Here is a 21,033-nt window from a genome sequence, read left to right on the forward strand (position 1 = left end):
CAGATCCCAAATTTTACAAGATGCAATTATCTTCCAATATGATTGCCTACGCATCTTCATTAGTAATTGATATATATCTGTATAAAACGTAACAGAGCACTCCAAATAAATCCTTTGTGATATACTCAAGGGCTTGTTTGGGCAAATTTGGTTCTAAGCGCTGTGGGACTTAACATCTTAGGTCATCAGTCCCCTGGACTTAGAACTACTTAAACCTGACCAACCTAAAGACATCACACACATCCATGCCCGAGGCAGGATGCAAACCTGCGACCGTAGCAGCAGCGTGGTTCCAGACTGGAGTACCTAGAACCGCTCGGCCACAGCGGCCAGCTGTGAAAAATTAAGAAATGTTTTAGGAGAGAAAAGCAAGAAATTAGTGAAGCTCTATAAATTTATGCATGCTTCTGTAAACGACTAATTTGTACTCTTTTTGGAAGTACTAATGTTATTTAACGCGTTTCTTATATTACAAGTAAAGTTAAAACACAACCTTAATAAAATAAATTCTAGTTTCAGTAAATAGTTACCTTGAGTAACTATGATGGCTCTTTCTAATTTGTGTAAGGTTAAGTATTTAACATTTTGTACGTTAATTAAATTTTCATATTTAAATATACTTGGATTTCATTGCAGTTTTGGTGTTTTTCTTTAATTTTTCTTTAATGGCCATAGTTTCTTTTGGGTCGGGTTAAATTACAACAACATAGTCGTGGTTTCTGTTCTTCCAGAAGATAGTGCAAGTTTCAAAATTTTGCGCATAAATAATTTAGTGGGAAAATTTCTATTTTAAATTTATGTTCCTTTTTAATATATATGTAATCGACCAGAAATTGTGATATTTCAATTCACAGTTTCATGAGTGTCAGAACCCGCAATCCTAAATTTGTTATACTGTTTCTTAACGTATTTCTTCGTATCTGCTCGATGTAATGGTTCACTTGGAGTAGCCAAGTGTGGGCGATTCGTTCTGGAAAAAATCTATGATCTACAACAGCACCTGTTACTCAATACGTCGCACGGTCCATGGGGATACCTGTCTTGCTGTACACAAGCTTATTTCCAGACTTCATGTGTGTGACATGGAAGTAAGATACCACACTTTGTCTGTCGTTTCGGGCGTTAGTTACGTGGGGCTGTTCGACATTCTGTATTTTCTTTCTTTTTTGTTAATAATCTCTTTATTCAAAACAAACAATTGATACCCAAATTCTACATATTCCTTACAATTACTGCAGCTGCATTATTTTACTACAGGTTGTGCGCTGTTATGTTATTATTCCACTATGCTATCATTACTGATTCTACATGTTACTTTGACTTTCTGAGCTACCTACAAGGTTAATACGTTGATGTCTTTTCCTAATTCTATGCTATCGGCAACGTTCCATGTGTGCGAGCGTGATGTACAAACCTACATTATGGGCCATGCCCACCGAGCTAATCCGAGTGGGCATGCCCCTGGCACACCGCTGGCCCAAGATCTTGAATTCGCTGCAGTTTTATACTGACAGTTTATCCTGTCTTAACCGACGCCTAACCTAAAATTCTTATCACTACTATCACATTTAGTGCTTTGTCATAATCGGTGTTTTACGCACCCTCCCCCTAAATCGGAGACGTGGAGGCTCCCAGACGTGAGGCGGCTAGCCAAGTCCGCGCCCCGGGAGATCAGGACATGTGCACGGAGTCTAGATTGGTGTGATAACCTAATTATGATTGTTCCTTAGGAATTCCCTTAAGACTTATTTGGGATTTCGTTTGAGAGTTCATTAAGTGTTTGGAATGTGTGCTGTTGCTTGAGCAGATCGTGCGTGTCACGATTGGGTAATTGTTGCCTGAGATGGTCTGGAGTGACCTCTATGGCGCCACAATCACACGATGGTGTAGCCCGCTTCCAGAACCGGTATAGATATGCCGGATACGGTCCATGTCCACTAAGAAAGTGCAGCAGTCCTCTGATTGGTTTGAAATACCTGAGCTGCTGGAGCTCCCTGATGTTTCGCAGCAACTTATAAGTTCTGGACCCGGTTTCATCCCCATCCCACTGCTCCTGCCATGGTTTCTCACCCCATCTTTTGATTTTGGCTTTGTCTCCTAGTGGACTCCCATTATTTGAACTATTTTCTCTCTTATTCTTTCTTTGCCCAGAACCAAGCTGCCTCCTCCCTGATCTTTATACCAAGACCCATTAACACTAACAGTACCCCTCGCCCCCCCCCCCCCCCCCAAGAGTTGTTCTGTATGTCCCTACCGAGCGCAGGAGCATATTCCGCTGCACCCTTCTAATTGCAGGCATGACCCTCGTGAGCCTGTGTGCCCAGATTTCCGAACCCTTCCTTACGATGGATGTTAGGATGCTGTTATGGTACAGCTTTATCAGGTCCACTGGCAGGTGGAAACGTTTATGACCAATTCCAGCGACCTCTGGATTACGGGCCGGCCGCGGTGGTCTCGCGGTTCTAGGCGCGCAGTCCGGAACCGTGCGACTGCTACAGTCGCAGGTTCGAATCCTGCCTCGGGCATGGATGTGTGTGATGTCCTTAGGTTAGTTAGGTTTAAGTAGTTCTAAGTTCTAGGGGACTGATGACCTCAGATGTTAAGTCCCATAGTGCTCAGAGCCATTTGAACCATTTTGAATCTGGATTACGGTGTCTGTTGTGTCGCGTAGTTCCACTTCTCGTCGACGACTACTCCCAAGTATCGGGCCTCGCGGCGCCAATGAACTTGTGAGCCGTCTGTTCTGACAGTGGGATTTCTGGTGGGTTGTCCTTTCAGTAGTAGGTAAATGGACTTGCTGGGTACTACCGTCATATTTTCCCTGCAGAACGACGCTGTCAAGATTTACATGGCCCTTTCCACTTTTGGCTCCAATTCTTCGCTAATACCACCGCCAACCAGCAGGGGGAGGTCGTCTGCGTAGGCTGTGACCTATAGCACATCATCACTATTGTTACATCTGTCCTGAAGAGGTTAAATGGTGACATCCCACAAGAGTGGCTCCAGGACAGAGTCCTCTGGACACCCCTTTGCTATCTTTTTACGATTTTCCCGCTATGGGTCGATAGCTAGACCTCTCTTTCTTCACAATAGATCCTAAGACAGCCTTATAGCGACCGAGGGCACTCCTTCTCCCGTAGGCAGGAGAAGAGCGAAGGCCACCACAGTCTGTCAAAGGCGCCACCGACATCCTCCATGATGCCGAATATGTACTTGTGTGCGACTGAGCCACAGACCTCAGCCGCCAGGGCGATTGCATCAGACGCCGATCGCCCCCACCGAAAGCCGAACTCTCTGTCATTCATCCCACACAGCACACGGTGTGCTCTCGGTCTGTCTGCCAGCAGCCTCTGAAAAAGATTCTCCAGCAGGTCCTGCAAACAGATGGGCCTGTGCGATTTTACCTCTCTCTGGTCTTTGTCTGGACCTTTCTTTATAATCGCCACATTTGCTTTTTTCCATATAGAAGGGAATTTCTTGAGCCTCTAGCACTCATTATCGAACTTAGTGAGAGGCGCAACCAACTAGGAGGAGGGGGGGGGGGGGGGGGGGGCGAGGCGAGGAATTGCACTACTTCCGCTATAATGCCGTCCGGGCCTGGAGCTTTGACGCTCTTTAGGGTTTTAATTCTTCATAGCACTGACTTCGGAGTTCCTGAAGTGATCGATTCCATATTCAAGTGAAAGTCATGGGATCCAAACCAACACAAACAGAGATGTCGCTGAATGAGAGAGACTGTAGCCTACAAAAAAGTGTCCGCTATTATCGACGTTTCAGGCAATTTTTCTAAATTTTCGTCCACCTGCCTGCTTAACTGAGTGGTAACGTGTTTGCTTCCCATGCAATGGGCTCGAGTTCGATTCCCAAATTTTCTCCGATCGTGGACTGGGTGTTGTGTTGTCCTCATCAACATATTCACCGACAGACAAGTCGCCGAATTTGGCGTCACCTGAGATAACACTTGCAACCCACGGCCGAACTTCCCCCGATGGAACTTACTAGCCAACAATGCCACACGATCTTTTCATTTTATATATAAATTCTCGACTGTGTGTGGGAGAATCCACCCAAACCCTCGCGATTAACTGTCCGAACAGGCCTTGAAGGCCCAGCGGTAACGACCTGCCGCCGTGTCGTCCTCACCCTAAGGTGGCACCAGATGCGGCTATGGAGGAGCATGTGGTCAGCACACCACTCTCCCGGCCGTCTTCAGCTCTCGTGACCGGTGCCACTACTTCTCAACAAGTAGCTCCTATATTGGCCTCGCAAGACCTAACAGCAAAAACTTCGAAAAACACGTCTGCGTCTACAGTTCTCCACAAACACGGACGTTTCAGTAGAATTTTGGATTCCGAGAAGAGCCTGTTCTGTCGTCAGGTTTCGTTGCTGATGGTCGGTCGGCTGGTGTGCGGCCTGGCGTCGGCCGGCGTGACGACCATCGCGCCGCTGTACGCCGAGGAGGTTGCGGCGCTGGAGGTGCGCGGCGCGCTGGGCACGCTGCTCGACCTCATGCTGGCCGCCGGCCTGCTGCTGGTGTACGGGCTGGGCATCGTGCTGCCCGTGCGCTGGCTGACGGCCGCCATGGCCGCGCTGCCGCTCTGCTTCTGCGTCGCCTTCTTCACGATGCCGGAGTCCCCCGAGTACCTGCGCGGCCGCGGCAAGCACGACGAGGCGCAGCGGGCGGCCGCCTGGCTGCGGCTGGACCACGGCTCTGCCGAGCTGGTGCCCGTGCTGACGGAGACGCAGCAGCTGAAGCAGCAGCAGCGCCACCGGGAGGGGCAGGGTCAGCGCTGGCAGGAGGCGCAGCGCAGCGCCCAGGCGCTTTCCGAGAAGAAGCCCACGGCGCGCGCCTGCATCTTGGTCTTCTCGCTCATGGCTTTCCAGCAGCTTAGTGGCATAGACGCCATACTCTTCTACACCGTCGACATATTCCAGGTTATTATATTTACAGTTTATATGTTTGCGTAACTTCCGAAACATATTGCAGATTTTGCGGGTTGATTTCAGTTAATTTGGCAGATAGAACCCGTCTAATATTTGCCGTTTTTGGCGAGCAGTTCCGTCTTCATGCTTCCATGATGAATTTCCATAATTGGAATCGTAACTTGCTACTTACGTATAGAACAACAACCAAATATTTGTGATAGTTGTACGATAGGAAGAACACGAAAAACGCGGAATATTTAGACTTAGAGGGCAGTGAAGCACACAGAAGAGTAATGAAAATTCCACTGGATGCAACAACTGTCCACATCTGGGTAAACTGGAGACGTACAAAAAACAATGTTTCAAATGGCTCTGAGCACCATCGGACTTAACATCTGAGGTCATCAGTCCCCTATAGCTTAGAACTACTTAAACGTAACTAACCTAAGGGCATCAGACACATCCATGTCCGAGCCAGGATTCGAACCTGCGACCGTAGCGGTCGCGCGGTTGCAGACTGAAGCGCCTAGAACCGGTCGGCCACACCGGCCGGCCAACACAACAAAATCTGGCGCTGTTGTTAGATCGGTTACTGCTGCTACAATGGCAGGTTACCAAGATTTAAGTGAGTTTGTACATGGTGTTACAGTCAGCGCATGAGCAATGAGACACAGCATCTCCGAGGTAGCAATGAAGGGAGGATTTTCCCGTACGACCAATTCACGAGCGTACCATGAATATCAGGAATGTGGCAAAACATCAAATCTCCGACAACGCTGCGGCAGGAAAAAGATCCTACACGAACGGGACAAATCATAACAGGAGAGAATCGTTCAACGTGACAGAAGTGCAGTCCTTCGGCTAATTGCTGCAGATTTCAGTGCTGGGCCATCGACAATTGTCAGCATGCGAACCATTCAACGCAACCTCGTCGACATGGGCTTTCGGAGCCGAAGGCCCACTCGTGTACCCTTGATGACTGCAAGGCACGAAGCTTTGCGCATCGCCTCGGCCCGTTTACACTGACATTGGACTATTGATGACTGGAAACGTGTTGCCTGGTCGGACGAGACTCGTTTCAAGTTGTATAGTGCGGATGGATGTGTATGGGTATTGGGACAACCACATGAATCAGTCGACCCTGCATGTCAGCAGGGGACTGTTGAAGCAGGTGCATGCTTTCTAATGGTGTGGGGCGTGTGCAGCTGGAGGGATACGGGACCTCTGATACATCTAGATACGACTCTGACCGGTGACACATACGTAAGCATCCTATCCGATCACCTGCATCCATTTATGTACATTGTGCATTCCTACTGACGTGCACAATTTCAGGAGGAAAATGCGGCACACCACACGTCCAGAATTGCTACAGAGTTGTTCCACGAACACTCTTCTGAGTTTAAGCACTTCCGCTGGCCACCAAACTCCCCTGACATGAACATTGTTGGCCATATCTGGGATGCCTTGCAACGTGATGTTCAGAAGAGATCTGCGCCATTCGTACGCTTACGGATTTACGAACCGCTCTGGAGGATTCACGGTGTCAGTTCCCTTCAGCACTACTTCAGACAGTAGTCGAATCCATGACACGTCGCTTTGCGGCACTTCTGCGTGCTCGCAGAAGCCTACACAGCTTTACGCAGGTATACCAGTTTCTTTGGCTCATCAGTGTATGTAACCTACCACAAAGTAGGCAGATCACCACCGAGAACCAAGTAGTGTGCGGAAACTCAAGATCGATGTTGAGTCTCTGACCGGAAACGTGTGACAGAGTTAATGTTACACACTCATTACCAGTGAACGAATTCAGAAATGTCTGTACAGCAATGAGTAACAGACAGAATTCCAAACCTAACTTGATATGCAGAAAGCAAGGTGACAATAGCGACATTCTATCTATCTCCTGAAATTTTGAGATTGTAAACGCATAATGTCGACAATTGGTCACGATATATGGGCTGACAGTCATTCTGACGTCATCATGTGAGTTACACATTGGAGATTGCTATTGCACGTCGTTGTTTTATACAGGTCGTTCTGAAATTCCCATTACACACTTCTAGGACATGCCCGCGGGGCATGATGGGATTTAGTATGTGCATGCATGGTCTGATTTAGCGACGAAGCCACATTCATGTGGATGGGCTAGTCTATAAGCAAACTTGGCGCATATGGAGACTGAGAAACCGCATTTCGCGATCAAGAAGTACCTTCACCGTCACTGTGTAATGTGCAGTGTCCAGCCACGGAATAATCGGTGCGATGTTCCTTAATGGCACGGTGACAACCGAACGGAAGGTGATTTAATCTCCGTTATCCAAAGTGACTCTGATTTCGACTAGATATGGTTCATGCAAGATGGAGCTCGACCCCATAGAAGTAGAGGGCCTTTGACGTCGTGGAGGAGCACTTTCGGGACCGCATTCTGACTCTAGGGTACCGAATGGCCTCTGGCACGGGCCTCGATTGGCCACCAAATTCTCCGGATTTGAACACATGCGACTCCTTTTTGTGAGGCAATATTAAAGATAAGATGTACAGCACTAACCTCGAAACCATTTCCGAGCTGAAAACATTCAGGAGGTCATCGACAGCATCGATGTCCCGATACTTCAGCGGGTCACGCATCATTTCGCCATTCGTCAGCGTCACATCATCGCCAATGATGGGACGCGTACCGAACATGTCATACCCTAAATCAGAATATATGCAACAACGTTTACATGTTGAATAAAGCGTGTGCACGCCATAGTTTGTAACTAATTAACGTTTTTCTTCATATCGTTTAGTAATTTTTACCTCCTATGTACATACAGGGTGCCTCTCTGATGGTATTACAGACTTTCAAGAGTGGTGCAGACGGATAAACGTACCAATTTGAGGTAAGGGTCCATGGTTTGGAAACGAAAGAGTTGAAAGCTACAATTAAAAACCATTCTACTACCTCTGACAATGTAATACATGAACCGGTGCCGTTTTCGCTAAGAATGTAAGGTGTGCAACTTTCAGTATGGATGAAAACAAGTAAAAATATTCAGTAAATTATGACTCTGAAATGCTGTGAGCATTTGTTCATCTTCGCTAAAGTGAAACGCATCTCGTCTATTGAACAAGTGCTCATACCTCGTAAGATATGCAATATAGAGCCCATGTTTAACAGACATTTTTTCTTGTTTTGGTCCATACTACAACCTCTGATCGTTGCCTACCCTACAATCGTAGCAACAAGAGTAACGGTGCACGTATTCCACTGTCAGAAGTATCAGAACGGTTTTCGCTTTTAACTTTTGATTCGTTCGTTACCGGTACAGGGACCCTTACCTCAAACTGACACATTTATTTTTCTCCATCTTCCTTGAAAGTTTCTAACATCATCACGGACAGCCCTACTTGTACATACATTTACAGTCCCCGGCGCTTATGACGTTGACGCTCCGTGACGCTCTGTAGCGTCGTTTGATGACGTTTCCGCACGTGCTTACTTTTGGAAATATTATGTACCCTCTCCCCTCTACAAGTCCTAGAAGTTTGCAATAGGTATGCCCTAACACCGTGTTCAAAATACTAGCGCCGAGGAGCATGAGCTTAGTCTTTTGTTGTTTGACCGATCTCTGTCGCATCCAGCAGCCTCAATAAAATGTTGCTCCAGAAGCGTGCGTTACAGTAGTATTGTGTGGATAGCCTCAAGCGAAATGCGTAGCTACAGTGGTCAAAATAATAAAATTAACTGTCGCTAGGCATGAGTTTAGGAGTAAAATTTTATTTTTATGGATATATCAAGGAAATCAGCGGTATCTATTACTGTATACGTTAAACGTTGCCATAACGATTTGTGCGCTCTTCCACGTATTTCCACACATTCCTTAATAACTGAATCTCAGCAGGATCTCTTAATAGCCGTGATTTTCGCTTCATAATAATGCATGAAGTGTTCCGCCTAGATACAGTGCTCAGCTATATCGTTCTTAACCTTGCTATGAAAGGCGAGTATGGTGTTAATGTTACAAGCAAATTTCATGAATTGTTCACGTGATCCGCATAAAGTAGGTTTTGCCATATCGACATTGTATTTTCTAGAGTCCTGTCTTCCGCAAGCCCACATCATCTTTTATCGAGCAGGGAAGAACAAAGACCTTTGTAGGTGGGCTAGAGATTACTTGATGCCTAATTTACCCGAAACGTTAGGTTAATATGCGAAAAACGCCATGTAAACGAAAATCTTGGATACGGTATGGTATCTCTTCGATTCATTTATTAAGGTATGTACAAAATACGATTCTAGAATGACCTCATTAATCATGATGGTGGCTTTCAACTTGTATAGGCGTGGGATTCGGTTATTTGTTTAATATCCTCGCAAATGCAATTTTTTTACCAAATACCATGTGCAGAGACAGTTAATGTTGTTATTTTGACCACCAGATCTTAACTCTGTGTGCCTACGGATGGACAGGGAACGTGCAACCAAAAACTCCGGTACGAATTCCCACTTCGCCTCAGATGGAGTAACATTTAAGAGAGGACGCTAAACCGGACAGAGGGCGGTCATGCAGTCACCACGTATGTGCACGTGACACCATGCCAGTTGCTGGAATAAGGCCTGCGATGGACACCAGAAAAGCTCCACTTTGTCTTACCATAGACATGGGTGTCACACATAACCAGTGAATAACGGTCGCTCTATTCTACCAATTGTACCCGCTCTTTAAGAGTGATCCACTATCAAATATCGCAAAACTGATTATTTTTAGTGCTACCACGTATAGCGCGGAAGCGTGGTGACTGGCCGCCGACACACACTTTCGAAGAATGCTATATTTAGAGGAAAGTTTTCCACCACGAACGCTCGCTCCTAGAATCTCAACACTGTATACAACACTTAGTGCTATCACCCATATATTCGATCATCCAGATAAAATCCATCAGATTCTATACGGAACGTCTTCTTCAGCCCAATCAATTCATTAGGCGAATAAGTCCTAAATTTACTTCATAAACGTCCAAAGCTGACCTTTACAAGACCCTTAGGGACTCTTGCTTATTTACAAAGTACGCAGACGTAACACTCTACGCAGGCAGTCAAAGCCCCTGCTTATCTACAAAACCGCAGCACAATCTGAAGTCGCATGATTCCCTGTGGAGATGCTGGCAGTTTTATCTGGCCAATACGCTCAGCAATCTCCAGTGCGAAACTCACCTGGTAGTCAACCGGAATATCGTGATAAGGCGTCGACGTCATCCCGCTGCAATTGCGAAATCGCATGGAATACCCATTACTGTAGGAAGATTTCAAGAATCACATCGATGTTGAACTTTCGATCCACCACGTGGGCTGGATTTTTACCCCCTGAAGAGGGCCAAATGCCAAATGTGGTGTAATTGTAAAATGTAAGCTTTAACGGCCGGAAATGTCACAATTAATAAAATGTTCCGGGCTATTACGCCGTGGTCGAACGGATTTCACTTTAAAACCCGACGTCTCGTCTCCATATTCGCCTCCGAAGATCGTAGCTTTGTTGAATGTTCGATTCACATCCTGGCTCGCTACTGAGCACTACTGAGTCAGTAGTGAGCCAGGCTGTGAATCGAACATTCAGCAAAGCTACGAGTCCCGTTGAAAATGTCCTCCGCAGATGGGAACGAAACATCGGGTTTTAAAGTGAAACCCATTCGACCACGAAGATATAATAGCCTGGAAAATTTTATTAATTGTGAACTCTGGTGTACTTGTTGCGGTCATGGCAGCAGAAAGCGGAACAATGTTCCACGCAAATGCTATCTCCGTCACTTCCAGAATGTGCCTCCATATGGCTATGGTGACGAAATATAGTTGGACAAAAATATGGGAACACCACGCGAAATGTATGCGTGAACATAAATGCTGATGCTAGCTAAGCCTGTAGGATGGGTTTTTGTACCTGACTCGGTCTAAGGCGCTGCAGTCATGGACTGTGCGGATGGTCCCGGCGGAGGTTCGTGTCCTCGCTCGGGCATGGGTGTGTGTGTTTGCCCTTAGGATAATTTAGGTTAATTAGTGTCTAAGCTTAGGGACTGTTGACCTTAGCAGTTAAGTCCCATAAGACTTCACACACATTTGAACGTTTTTTTGTACCTGACCTCGAACGGCATCTGTGCGCTGTCGTCAATACGTGTGAGTCGTGATCCGAACTGCGCTCTCTGTAACTGTGAGTGTGTTACATCGGAGCTGACTGAATTTGAACGTGGCCGAATGGTTGGTGCTCGTATGTTGGGTGGTTCCGTGTTTGATGTTTCAGGAGACACCGTATCAAAAATGTGTTCCGCATACATGGGAAGCGATAAAACATCATCCGCTAAGTCGCAACACGAACAACAGTGCATCGATTGATCGCGACAGACGGTCATTGAAGAGGTTGGGTTGGGTTGTTTGGGGGAGAAGACCAGACAGCGAGGTGATCGGTCTCGTCGGATTTGGGAAGCATTGGGAAAGGAACCACCCTGGCATTTGCCTGGAGCGATTTAGGGAAATCACGGAAAACCTAAATCAGGATGGCCAGACACGGGATTGAACCGTCGTCCTCCCGAATGCGAGTCCAGCATTGAAGAGGACTATGACGAAATATAGCAGGACGACAGCTGAAAAATTCACTGCAGAGCTGAATGTCGCATTTGCGAACCCTGTCAGCACCAAAACAAGACGAAGGGCCGCGCGGGATAGCCGCGCGGTCTGGGCCGGCTTGTCACGATCCACGCGGCTCTCCCCGTCGGAGGTTCGGATCCTCCGTCGGGCATGGGTGTGTGTGTGTTGTTCTTACCGTAAGTTAGTTCAAGTTAGATTAAGTAGTGTATCCTTAGAGAACTATGACCTCAGCAGTTTGGTCCCATAGGATCTTACCACAACTTTCCATCAAATTTCCAATACGAAGGGAGCTTCATAAGCAGGGAATTTCAGGGAGAGTTGGAATTCCAAAGCCACACACCGGCGATACAAATGCCTGTAACAAGAAAACGTGGTGCCAAAGCAATAAAATCTTGGCTATGGAGCAATGGAAGAGAGCTATTTGCTCAGATGAGTCTTGTTGCACACTGTTTCCAAATTCTGACTGAGTTTATGTTCCAAGAGTGAAAATTGTTGGGATGTCGGTGATTGTTTGGGCAGCCATATCGTGGTATTCCATGGTTACCACGGTTTCAGCATTTTGGCTGATCAGATCCATCTCACGGTACAATTTTAGTTTGCCAATAGTGATGCTGTGTTCCAAGGAAACTTCAGAATTGGTTCTGTGGCCACAAGGATGAATTTTTGCATCTTCCCTAACCACCAGTGTCACCAGATCTCAATATCACTGAGCCTTTGTAGTCTACTTTGGAACAAAGGGTGCGTGATCGCTATTCACCTCCATAATTGTTACCTAAACTTGCCACTATTTTGGAAGAAGAACGGGATAAGATTCTATTGAAAACCATACAGAACTTGTATTTACCAATTTCTGGACGAGTGGAAGCTGTTTTGAGGTCAACGGTTTTACTACACGGTATTAGACGCGCTAATGTGCGTCTTTTTGGTGTTTCCATATTTTTGCCCAACCTCTGTTCAAATGGCTCTGAGCACTATGGGACTTAACAGCGGAGGTCATTAGTCCCCTATAACTTAGAACTACTTAAACCTAACTAACCTAAGAACATCACACACATCCATGCCCGAGGCAGGATTCGAACCTGCGACCGCAGCGGTCGCGCGGTTCCAGACTGAAGCGCCTAGAACCACTCGGCCACACCGGCCGGCCCCAACCTCTGTAAGTGTACCACCATTAGCCGTGCGCGGCATGATACGCTTCCATGTCGTCCTACTGATCTGCATTAGCAGATAAGTCCTTTTTCACGTGGAGTAGCATGGTGCTCCTTTTACTTCCAGTTTCTGCAGCACACATTCTGGTTGACTTGCAGGGTGACCACACCGGCGATGCAGTAATTCCAGTAATTATTTCCTTTCAGATTGGTGAACCACATACAGTGGCGGACATGTAATACATTTGTCAAGCCAAAACCTCTCTTGTACCACATGAGAAAATGAAATGTCGTGTAGCTAAGGCCTTCCGTTGGGTAGACCAGTCGCCTGGTGCAAGTCTTTTGAGTTGATGCCACTTTGGAGACTTGCGCGTCGATGGGGATGCGATGACGATGAATGAGACAACACAACACGCAGTCCCTCAGCGAGGTAAAATCTGCGACCCAACCGGGAATGGAACCCAGGCCCCTTGGCATGGTAGTCCGCCACAACGACTGCTCAGCTATCGGAGAGAATATCTATCACATGATCGAACTTTATGATTTGGAGCTCCTTACTGAACCATTCACGAGATCTATCCATCACTTGTCTCATATTTTCGTTGTTATGCCTCCCTTGATGAACCCAAACTTGTCACTAAGCGCTACTCCAAAGTGATCTCTGGAATCTGCCAACGTTCTTCACCAAACAGGCAGAGACAGTCAATCAGTTGTTCAAGGCACAGACTTTATTCTCCTTCCAGGGCAGCCATGTGGCAGTTGTGTGGCCAATCACGTTGCAATTCATGTGATGAGTACTGTTTCCATATGAATGATCAGAACGGGATGTTGAAATTGTAAATATCCTATTATGACAGTTTGTTACACGCTTTTAGTTCAGGTGTGGCAACGGCCTTGCCGCAGTGGATACACCGATTCCCGTCGTCAGATCAAGAAGTTGAGCGCTGTCGGGCGTGGGGGGGGGGGGGGGCACTTGGATGGGTGACAATCCGGGCTGCCATGAACTGTTGCCATTTTTCGGGGTGCACTCAGCCTCGTGATGCCAACTGAGGAACTACTCGACCGAATAGTAGCGGCTCCGATCAAAGAAAACCATCATAACGGCCGGGAGGGCGGTGTGCTGACCACATGCCCCTCCTATCCTCATCCTCAGCTGAGGATGACACGGTGGTCCGATGGTCCTGATGGGACAATTGTGGCCTAAAGACGGAGTGCTTTTAATTCAGGTTTAAAGGGACTTTATGGCTAAGGCGTAGGCTTCTGTGTACAAGTAGCGATCGTCATACTGTCAAACTGTCAGTAAAAGGCCCTCTAGGGCCACTACTTTTGTTTTCCCTTTAGAGGTGTTACTTTCGATGGGAGAGATTCTGCATTTGGTTTCTGGAAGACGTGCTTCATGTTATACAGGAAGCAGGGACCTCCATCTCCCCGCAGCTGTCGATGGTGATAACGGGTGCCATCCAGTTCGTGGCGACCGGATTCTCGTCGGTGCTGGTGGAGAACGCGGGCCGTCGCCCGCTGATGATCAGCTCCGGGCTGCTGATGACGTTCTCGCACTTGACGCTGGCGGTGCACCAGGGCTGGCCGTGGCTGCAACTCGCGGCCGGCTGGCTGCCGCTCGTGGCCATCAACCTCTTCCTCATCGGCTTCGCCGTGGGACTGGGCCCGCTGTCGTGGCTGCTGATCGCCGAGCTGCTGCCGCCCGGAGACAAGCGCTGGGCCGTCGGCGCCGCCACCTCCGTCAGCTGGCTCGCCTGCGCCCTCATGACCGGCTTCTTCGACGAGTTCGTCCGCCTCTTCGGCACGTCGGCCGCCTACTGGGTGCTGGGCTGCATCTGCGCCGCCTACACGGTCTTCGTGACGGCGCTGCTTCCGGAGACGCGCGGCCTCACGGGCCACCAAATACAGTGCCACCTGTCGAGGCAGGGCGGCACCTCCTGCTGCATAAGTTCCGGCAGCTGCGACAACGTACAAGAGACCGACCAAACGTCTGGACATGTCTAGCAGCCGGTGGCTTTCTCTCCCAGCAAGACTGAAAAGAGACTGTGCTGTTGTCCCCATTAGAACTGTTTGGAAACGAAAAGAACACTTCTGCCGCAGTTGATAGAGTAGTCAATGAATCATCAAACTCTCTCTCTCTCTATCTCTCTCTCTGTCTATACGCACACACACACACACACACACACACACACACACACACACACACACAATCTCCCATCACTCACTTGCGAGGTACATACACTGAAATTGGCTATCGGCAACTTACTATGGTACTATCTATTTTGGGTCGACAATCTTTTCACTCGTTTGGCGCGGTCTGCCACGACTTCTTCTTCTATGCTTATCTCTTCATCGTAGACTAGCACTTGCACTCAATATCCTCAACTATTTGTAGAGTGTATTCCGATCTCCTCCCCTACTCCCCTCTGCAGCTCCATCTATTTCTTGATGTATTGATACGTGTCCTATCATCCTGTCGCTTTTTCTTGTCTGTGTTGTCTATATGTTCCTTTCTTCTTTGATTCTGCGAACCATGTTCTTACGTTATCAGTCCAACTAATGTCCGCCCCCGGTAGCTGAGTGGTAACTGAGTGGAAGGATCAACAAACGGACATTAACGGATGTCACGTGACGTCCGCAACGACCAAACTCAACGATCAACAAAAAAAAAAGTGGTCAACGCGACAGACTGTCAATCCTAAGGGCTCGGGTTCGATTCCCGGCTGGGTCGGAGATTTTCTACGCTCAGGGACTGGGTGTTGTGTTGTCCTAATCATCATCATTTCAGCCCCATCGACGCGCAAGTCGCCGAAGTGGCATCAAATTGAAAGACTTGCACCAGGCGAGCGGTCTACCAGACGGGAGGCCCTCGTCACACGACATTATTATTACTTAGTCCAACTAATTTACAACATCCTTCTATAGCACCACATCTCAAATACTTTGAAGCTCTTCTTTTCCGTTTCTCCCACAACCCATCATTCACTTCGATTCAATGCTGTGCCTCAAACATGCGCTCTTAGAGATTACTTCATCAAATTGAGGTCGATGTTTGGTACGAATGCGCTCTTTTTCTGTCCTAGTCTTATTTTGATGGGCTCTTCGCTATTTCCGCCGTGTGTTGTTTAACTTCTAACATAGCAGAATTCCCTCACTTCATCTACTTCGTGGTCACAAATTCCGATGTGAAGTTTATCGCTTATTTCATTTCTGCTACTCCTCACAACTTACGTCTTTCTTCTGCTTGCCCTCAACCCACATTCTGTACTCACTATACTGATTATTCCATTCAACAGGTCTTGTAATTCTTCTTCACCTTCAGTGAGGATAGCACTGTCATCATTGAATCTCATAACTGGTACCCTTTCACTCTCAGTCCCACTCGTGAACGTAACTCCTACTTCTGTCACTATTTTTACGATGTGCAGATTGAACAGTAGTGCCGGAAGATTGCATCCCTTCCTTACTTCCTTTTTAATCCGAGCACATCGTTTATGGTTTTCAGTTCTAACTGTTCCCTCCTGATTTTTGTACATAGTGTTTTCAGCCATGTTTCAATACAGCTTGCACCTATTTTCCTAAGGATACGAAGATCTTGCTCCATTTGACATTGTGGAATGAAATTACAGAAAAAGTATCTAGACAACCGTCAGCGCCCACCAATGTTTCAGTGTGATGATGTGAAAAACCCTGTGGAGAAGAACATTTTAGTTGCAGTTGGTCCGTTAATCATTGAAATTATCAAAGTCTCTCTCTCTCTCTCTCTCTCCCTCCCTCCCTCCCTCCCTCCCTCCCTATCTACCTTTCTCCCTTCCTCCCTCCCTAAAACACACACACACACACAAGCAAACACTTCTGAGAACTCATTTTCCCTTTCGTTGCTATTGTGCGCATCGAAAAGACTGAAGACTGTTAATAGCTAACTAAAATATATGGGTAATAATTATTGCCCATTATTTAAGTGAGATGATATAGTGAAATGGCTGGAAAGAAGGTGCAGAGTGTTATTCCACTCCTACCGATTCAGCTTTCTACGATCTGTTTGATTGGACACTCGTCAATCCAGTCACTCAGGCCACTAGTTCCCAAGCTCCATTTGTGTTTTCTGTCCTGAAACAAATCCTGTGCTTGTGATACATATATAGCTGGACGCGAATTAGTTTCTATAATTTGTTAAGAAGGATAGACAGGATTTCATACAAGTTGACGATTATTTTTGTATTGTCATCTCCCAATTTTTCTTCTGATCTAACTCTCCATGTATTGTTGCATAGCTTTCTCAAACACTGATCTTAATCCCACCGCTTTGGTATCAGGGTATGTGAGTCTATACGAGTGAGGATAGGTTTTGTTTCATTTTTCCACAAACTCACTCAGAGGCAGTGTTCTCCTTTGAATTTGAATGCATTGGGAGCCAACTGCTTTAAGTAGTTAAAATTGTCCCATCGATTGTCCTTATAGATGTGTTTAGTGCGCATCATTCTAGTGAATATAAGCACTTTCAAGTTACATTACCGAAATTCAATCCTATTGTTTTAATTTTGTTAATAATTTCCAAAATCCGTCAAAATCAAAAACCAAAATTAATTACAAATACTGCAGTCAATAACGCAAAACTAGTCTGGGCCGTATATCTGGGTAACGGTATCTGCTTAAAAAGTACACGTACTCTTGCATTTGCTTTATAATAAATGAAGATGCCACATAAACTGTATAAAAGAGATACACACCAAACCCTTCACACAATTCACTTTTGTGTAGATGTATAGGATTATTTGCGATATCCTTCGCAAAGAGTATAGATTGTTGTATGAAAAATCGGATCACATCGAATTGACAAGGAATAGGGGCCCGTCAGAAGATGACTTTGTACCAGCAGGTCTCACTGTAATTATTGTTCGCGTCAGTGATTCATTGAAGTACGTCGTAAAAATTGTTGACTAACCGATGGTAACTAACGCGCACTTTATATCCAGTAAAGATACAAGAGCTCCGCTCACAGTACGTGGAATATTCGTTTCGTTTGCTTCCTTTACTAAACAATACATTGAACATATAGGAAAGACAGCTACTCAGGATGTAGAGTCATATATGCAGGCGGGCAGTGCACTCTTCTCCGTCGTTTAGTTTATCGGTTCCCATTTTTTTAAATTGAAATTTATGAGTCAACCTGCTTTCGAAGGCATAAGGGAGCGGTATCATATCGTGCAGATATAAAGAAATTACTTCTGTCTAATCCGTGATTAAGTCACCCACGAAATAAATTCTACAACCATTTAGAAAGTTGATACGTTTTATTGCTCGCACGAATATTGTGGAAAATATGTAGTTGTGTTTTTGTTCCATGCCAATACACGCTCGTATCTGATGGCTTATTCAGTCTGGCTGTGTGTTGCATAGTGTTCCCAGTGCCAACACTGCAGGCGAAACCAACGGGTTTACATTAAATAAACTAAGATTTATTTTTTCATACTTAATTTAAGCACACACAATATTAAGAAAACAGTGACAGCAACGTCTAATTTGGAATACCGCAGGATAAGTAACAGAGTGGTCAGCATTGCTAGGTTCAACGTCACAACAGCGTGACCAATTTAAAATTTGAAACACAAAATAATATTAAAGACAAGAACGTACAGATCTTCAGATGTGGCATGTCGTGGATGTCACACAGTTTACTGCTGTGAATGAAGCTGACAGTCACTGCAGTGGCTGATTTTGAGAAGCTACGATAAAAATCTTAAGAAGAAAGTTTCCTAAATATGTCCCCAAAAATTAGTGCAGTTAATGCGTTCAAACTTCAGCAATACATTCTAAACATAAACCGAAAGAAAGAATCTCCATTCATAAAAGCTAGTGTCTACAAAATCCTAATACTCCTTCAAAAGCAGAGACAGCAGCTGAAGCTAGTGAATTCATATAATACGCTTCCGTTTGATTATCCGAAAACGTACCCTACAGATGGCAACGGCTTGCCGCAGTGATAACACCTGTTCCCCTCAGATCATCGAAGTTAAGCGCTGTTGGGTTTGGCTGGCACTTAGCCCTTGTGAGGTCAACTGAGGAGCTGCTTGACTGAAAAGTAGCGGGGCCAATCACGAGAACTGACAACGGCCGGGAGAGCTCTGTACTGACCTCATGTCCCTTCGTAACCGCATCCGGTGGCGCCTAAGGGCTGAGGATGACTCGGCGGCCGGTCGGTACCGTCGTCCTTTCAAGGCCTGTTCGGACGGTGTTGGTTTTGTTTCTGCCCTGTAGATACCACTTCAAAAAATGTTCCGAGGTTACGAAGTGCTACGTCGTGAAGTATTACATTGATTTTTTATGCAGAATTGATGACATTTAAACGGTTATAGCAGCTGGATATACCGCTTAAATGTCAGATATACTTTCAGTAACCCAAAGTTTTATCTTATCTGATATTGAGGTTGTCAGGAAATCGTATGCCATTTACTTTATTTTTCTCGCACATTATCCAAATTTCTCTTGGTTCGCCTGTGAGAAGTCTGTCTCTTTGTATAGGGATTTGCTGAAGTTCTTCACTGCTGTGCTCTTGCTACAGCGCTGCCCTGGAGACAAGCAATGCTGGAACTGATTCTACATCTACATCTATCCTCTGAAAACCACTGCGAAGTGCATGGTAGAGGTTACGTCCCACTGAACCAATTATTAGTGTTTTCTTCCGTTCCAGCCACGTATGGAAGGCGGGAAGAATGATTCTTTAAATGCCTCCGTGCGTTTTCTAATTAATCTAATATTGTCCTCGCGATTCCTACGGACGTGATACGTAGAGTTTGCAGTATCATCATTTAATGCCGGTTCCTGAAATTCTGTTAGTAGACTTTATAGGGACAGTTTACGTCTATCCCCAAGAGTTTGCCAGTTCGCATTCCTACGCATCTCTGTAACGCTGTCCCACAGGCCAAAGAAACATGTGACCATTTGTGCTACCCTTCTATGTATACGTTAAATATCCACTGCTAGTTTTATCTTGTATGGGTCCCACACACTAGGCGAATTTTCTTGGATGGGCCACACGAGTGATTTGTAAGCAATCTCCTGTGTAGACTGATTACATTTTCCCTGTATTCTACCACTAAAACAATATACCTCTTTTACCCAGGACTGACCCATAATTCCATTTCATATCCCTATACAGCGTAACACTGAGGCTTTTGTATAAGTTGACTGATATTATAGTCATAGGATACTACCATTTTTCGTTTTGTGAAGCGCACTTCTTCTTCTACTTGTAACTTCTGCTTTTCTCTAGCTTGCAAGTAATTTTATATGCTCTGACAAAGAAGAAATATTCTTGTATCAAAAGCAATACCCTTTTACCTATTGTAAGGAAGTTCTTAATTTGCTTTGTTAATGCACAAATTAGTATTTCATCAAGTAAGAAACTGGAACAAAATACAAAAGATGATAGTTTATTTTTTTTCAGCAGATGAAGAAATTCAGCATAAAACGTTTGTTACATTGATATTACATATTAACTATATACAAGGAAGTGTAATTGCAGTGGGATAAATGCAGTAAAAAATCAATGAACAATAGATTTCTTAAAAATACACATCAGACAGAATATCATACACAGTACATGTTAACCTATCAGTCACAAAAGTGGTTCCTGAGCATATCTCATAAGTGTGTGCCTTTCTAGCTTTGATTAAGACGCAGACACTATTGTTCAAAACTTTGAAGGGTAAGAATATCAGCTTTTGTTCTCGTGTACAAATAAAACAATTTATGTGTTCGTTATTGTAATAGTATGAAAAACTAGACACGTGAAGTGCTTGTCAGTTAATTACATTAAAAATATAAAATAATTAAAGAACTAAATAGGAAATTCTTTCACCAAATCCCATCGTTCCCCTGGTTCCATTTGGTTGTTTTATATGATGACAAGTATATGAAGAATATACAAATGCCGAGTTAACTTATTGTGTATATCTCAATTATTTCTGTAGAATAGGGGAATTTGACTGGAGTGTAGAAAACTACACGCAACCTTTTAAATCAATAATGGGAAAATGTTCTCCTCTTCCATATATAGGTAAATACATCAGTTTGTAGGAATGGAAGAAGTTCTGAAGATTCTACAACATCTGACGCAGACAATGTACTGCGGCAGTTTCGAAGTGGTACACGTGGACGTGTTTTCTCACAAAGTGAAAACATAAATTTTGGGGTCTGAAACATATTTTTCATGTTAATCAAACGTTTTCGTGAATTCATTAGTTATATTTCTCCATGCACAGAAAATACCGATCGAGTTTTTAAATTCTGTCCATCCTTAGTCACGATGCTACATTTCAGAAAGTACTACAATAA

General features: G+C 45.3%; 1 protein-coding gene across 1 annotated transcript in view; it reads left to right on the forward strand.

The window, feature by feature from the left end:
• The window catches only part of LOC126205078 (facilitated trehalose transporter Tret1-like), a 35,556-nt gene extending 15,067 nt beyond the window's left edge, over window positions 1-20,489 (forward strand). The window contains exons 3-4 of the mRNA XM_049938869.1: window positions 4,378-4,935; window positions 14,104-20,489. Of these exons, the coding sequence (XP_049794826.1) occupies window positions 4,378-4,935; window positions 14,104-14,700 (1,155 nt within the window). The 3' untranslated portion in view covers window positions 14,701-20,489. The remainder of the gene's footprint in view (window positions 1-4,377; window positions 4,936-14,103) is intronic.
• The last annotated feature ends 544 nt before the right edge of the window (window positions 20,490-21,033 follow it).

This window comes from Schistocerca nitens, chromosome 1, assembly GCF_023898315.1.
Source record: "Schistocerca nitens isolate TAMUIC-IGC-003100 chromosome 1, iqSchNite1.1, whole genome shotgun sequence".
Lineage (NCBI taxonomy): Eukaryota > Metazoa > Arthropoda > Insecta > Orthoptera > Acrididae > Schistocerca > Schistocerca nitens.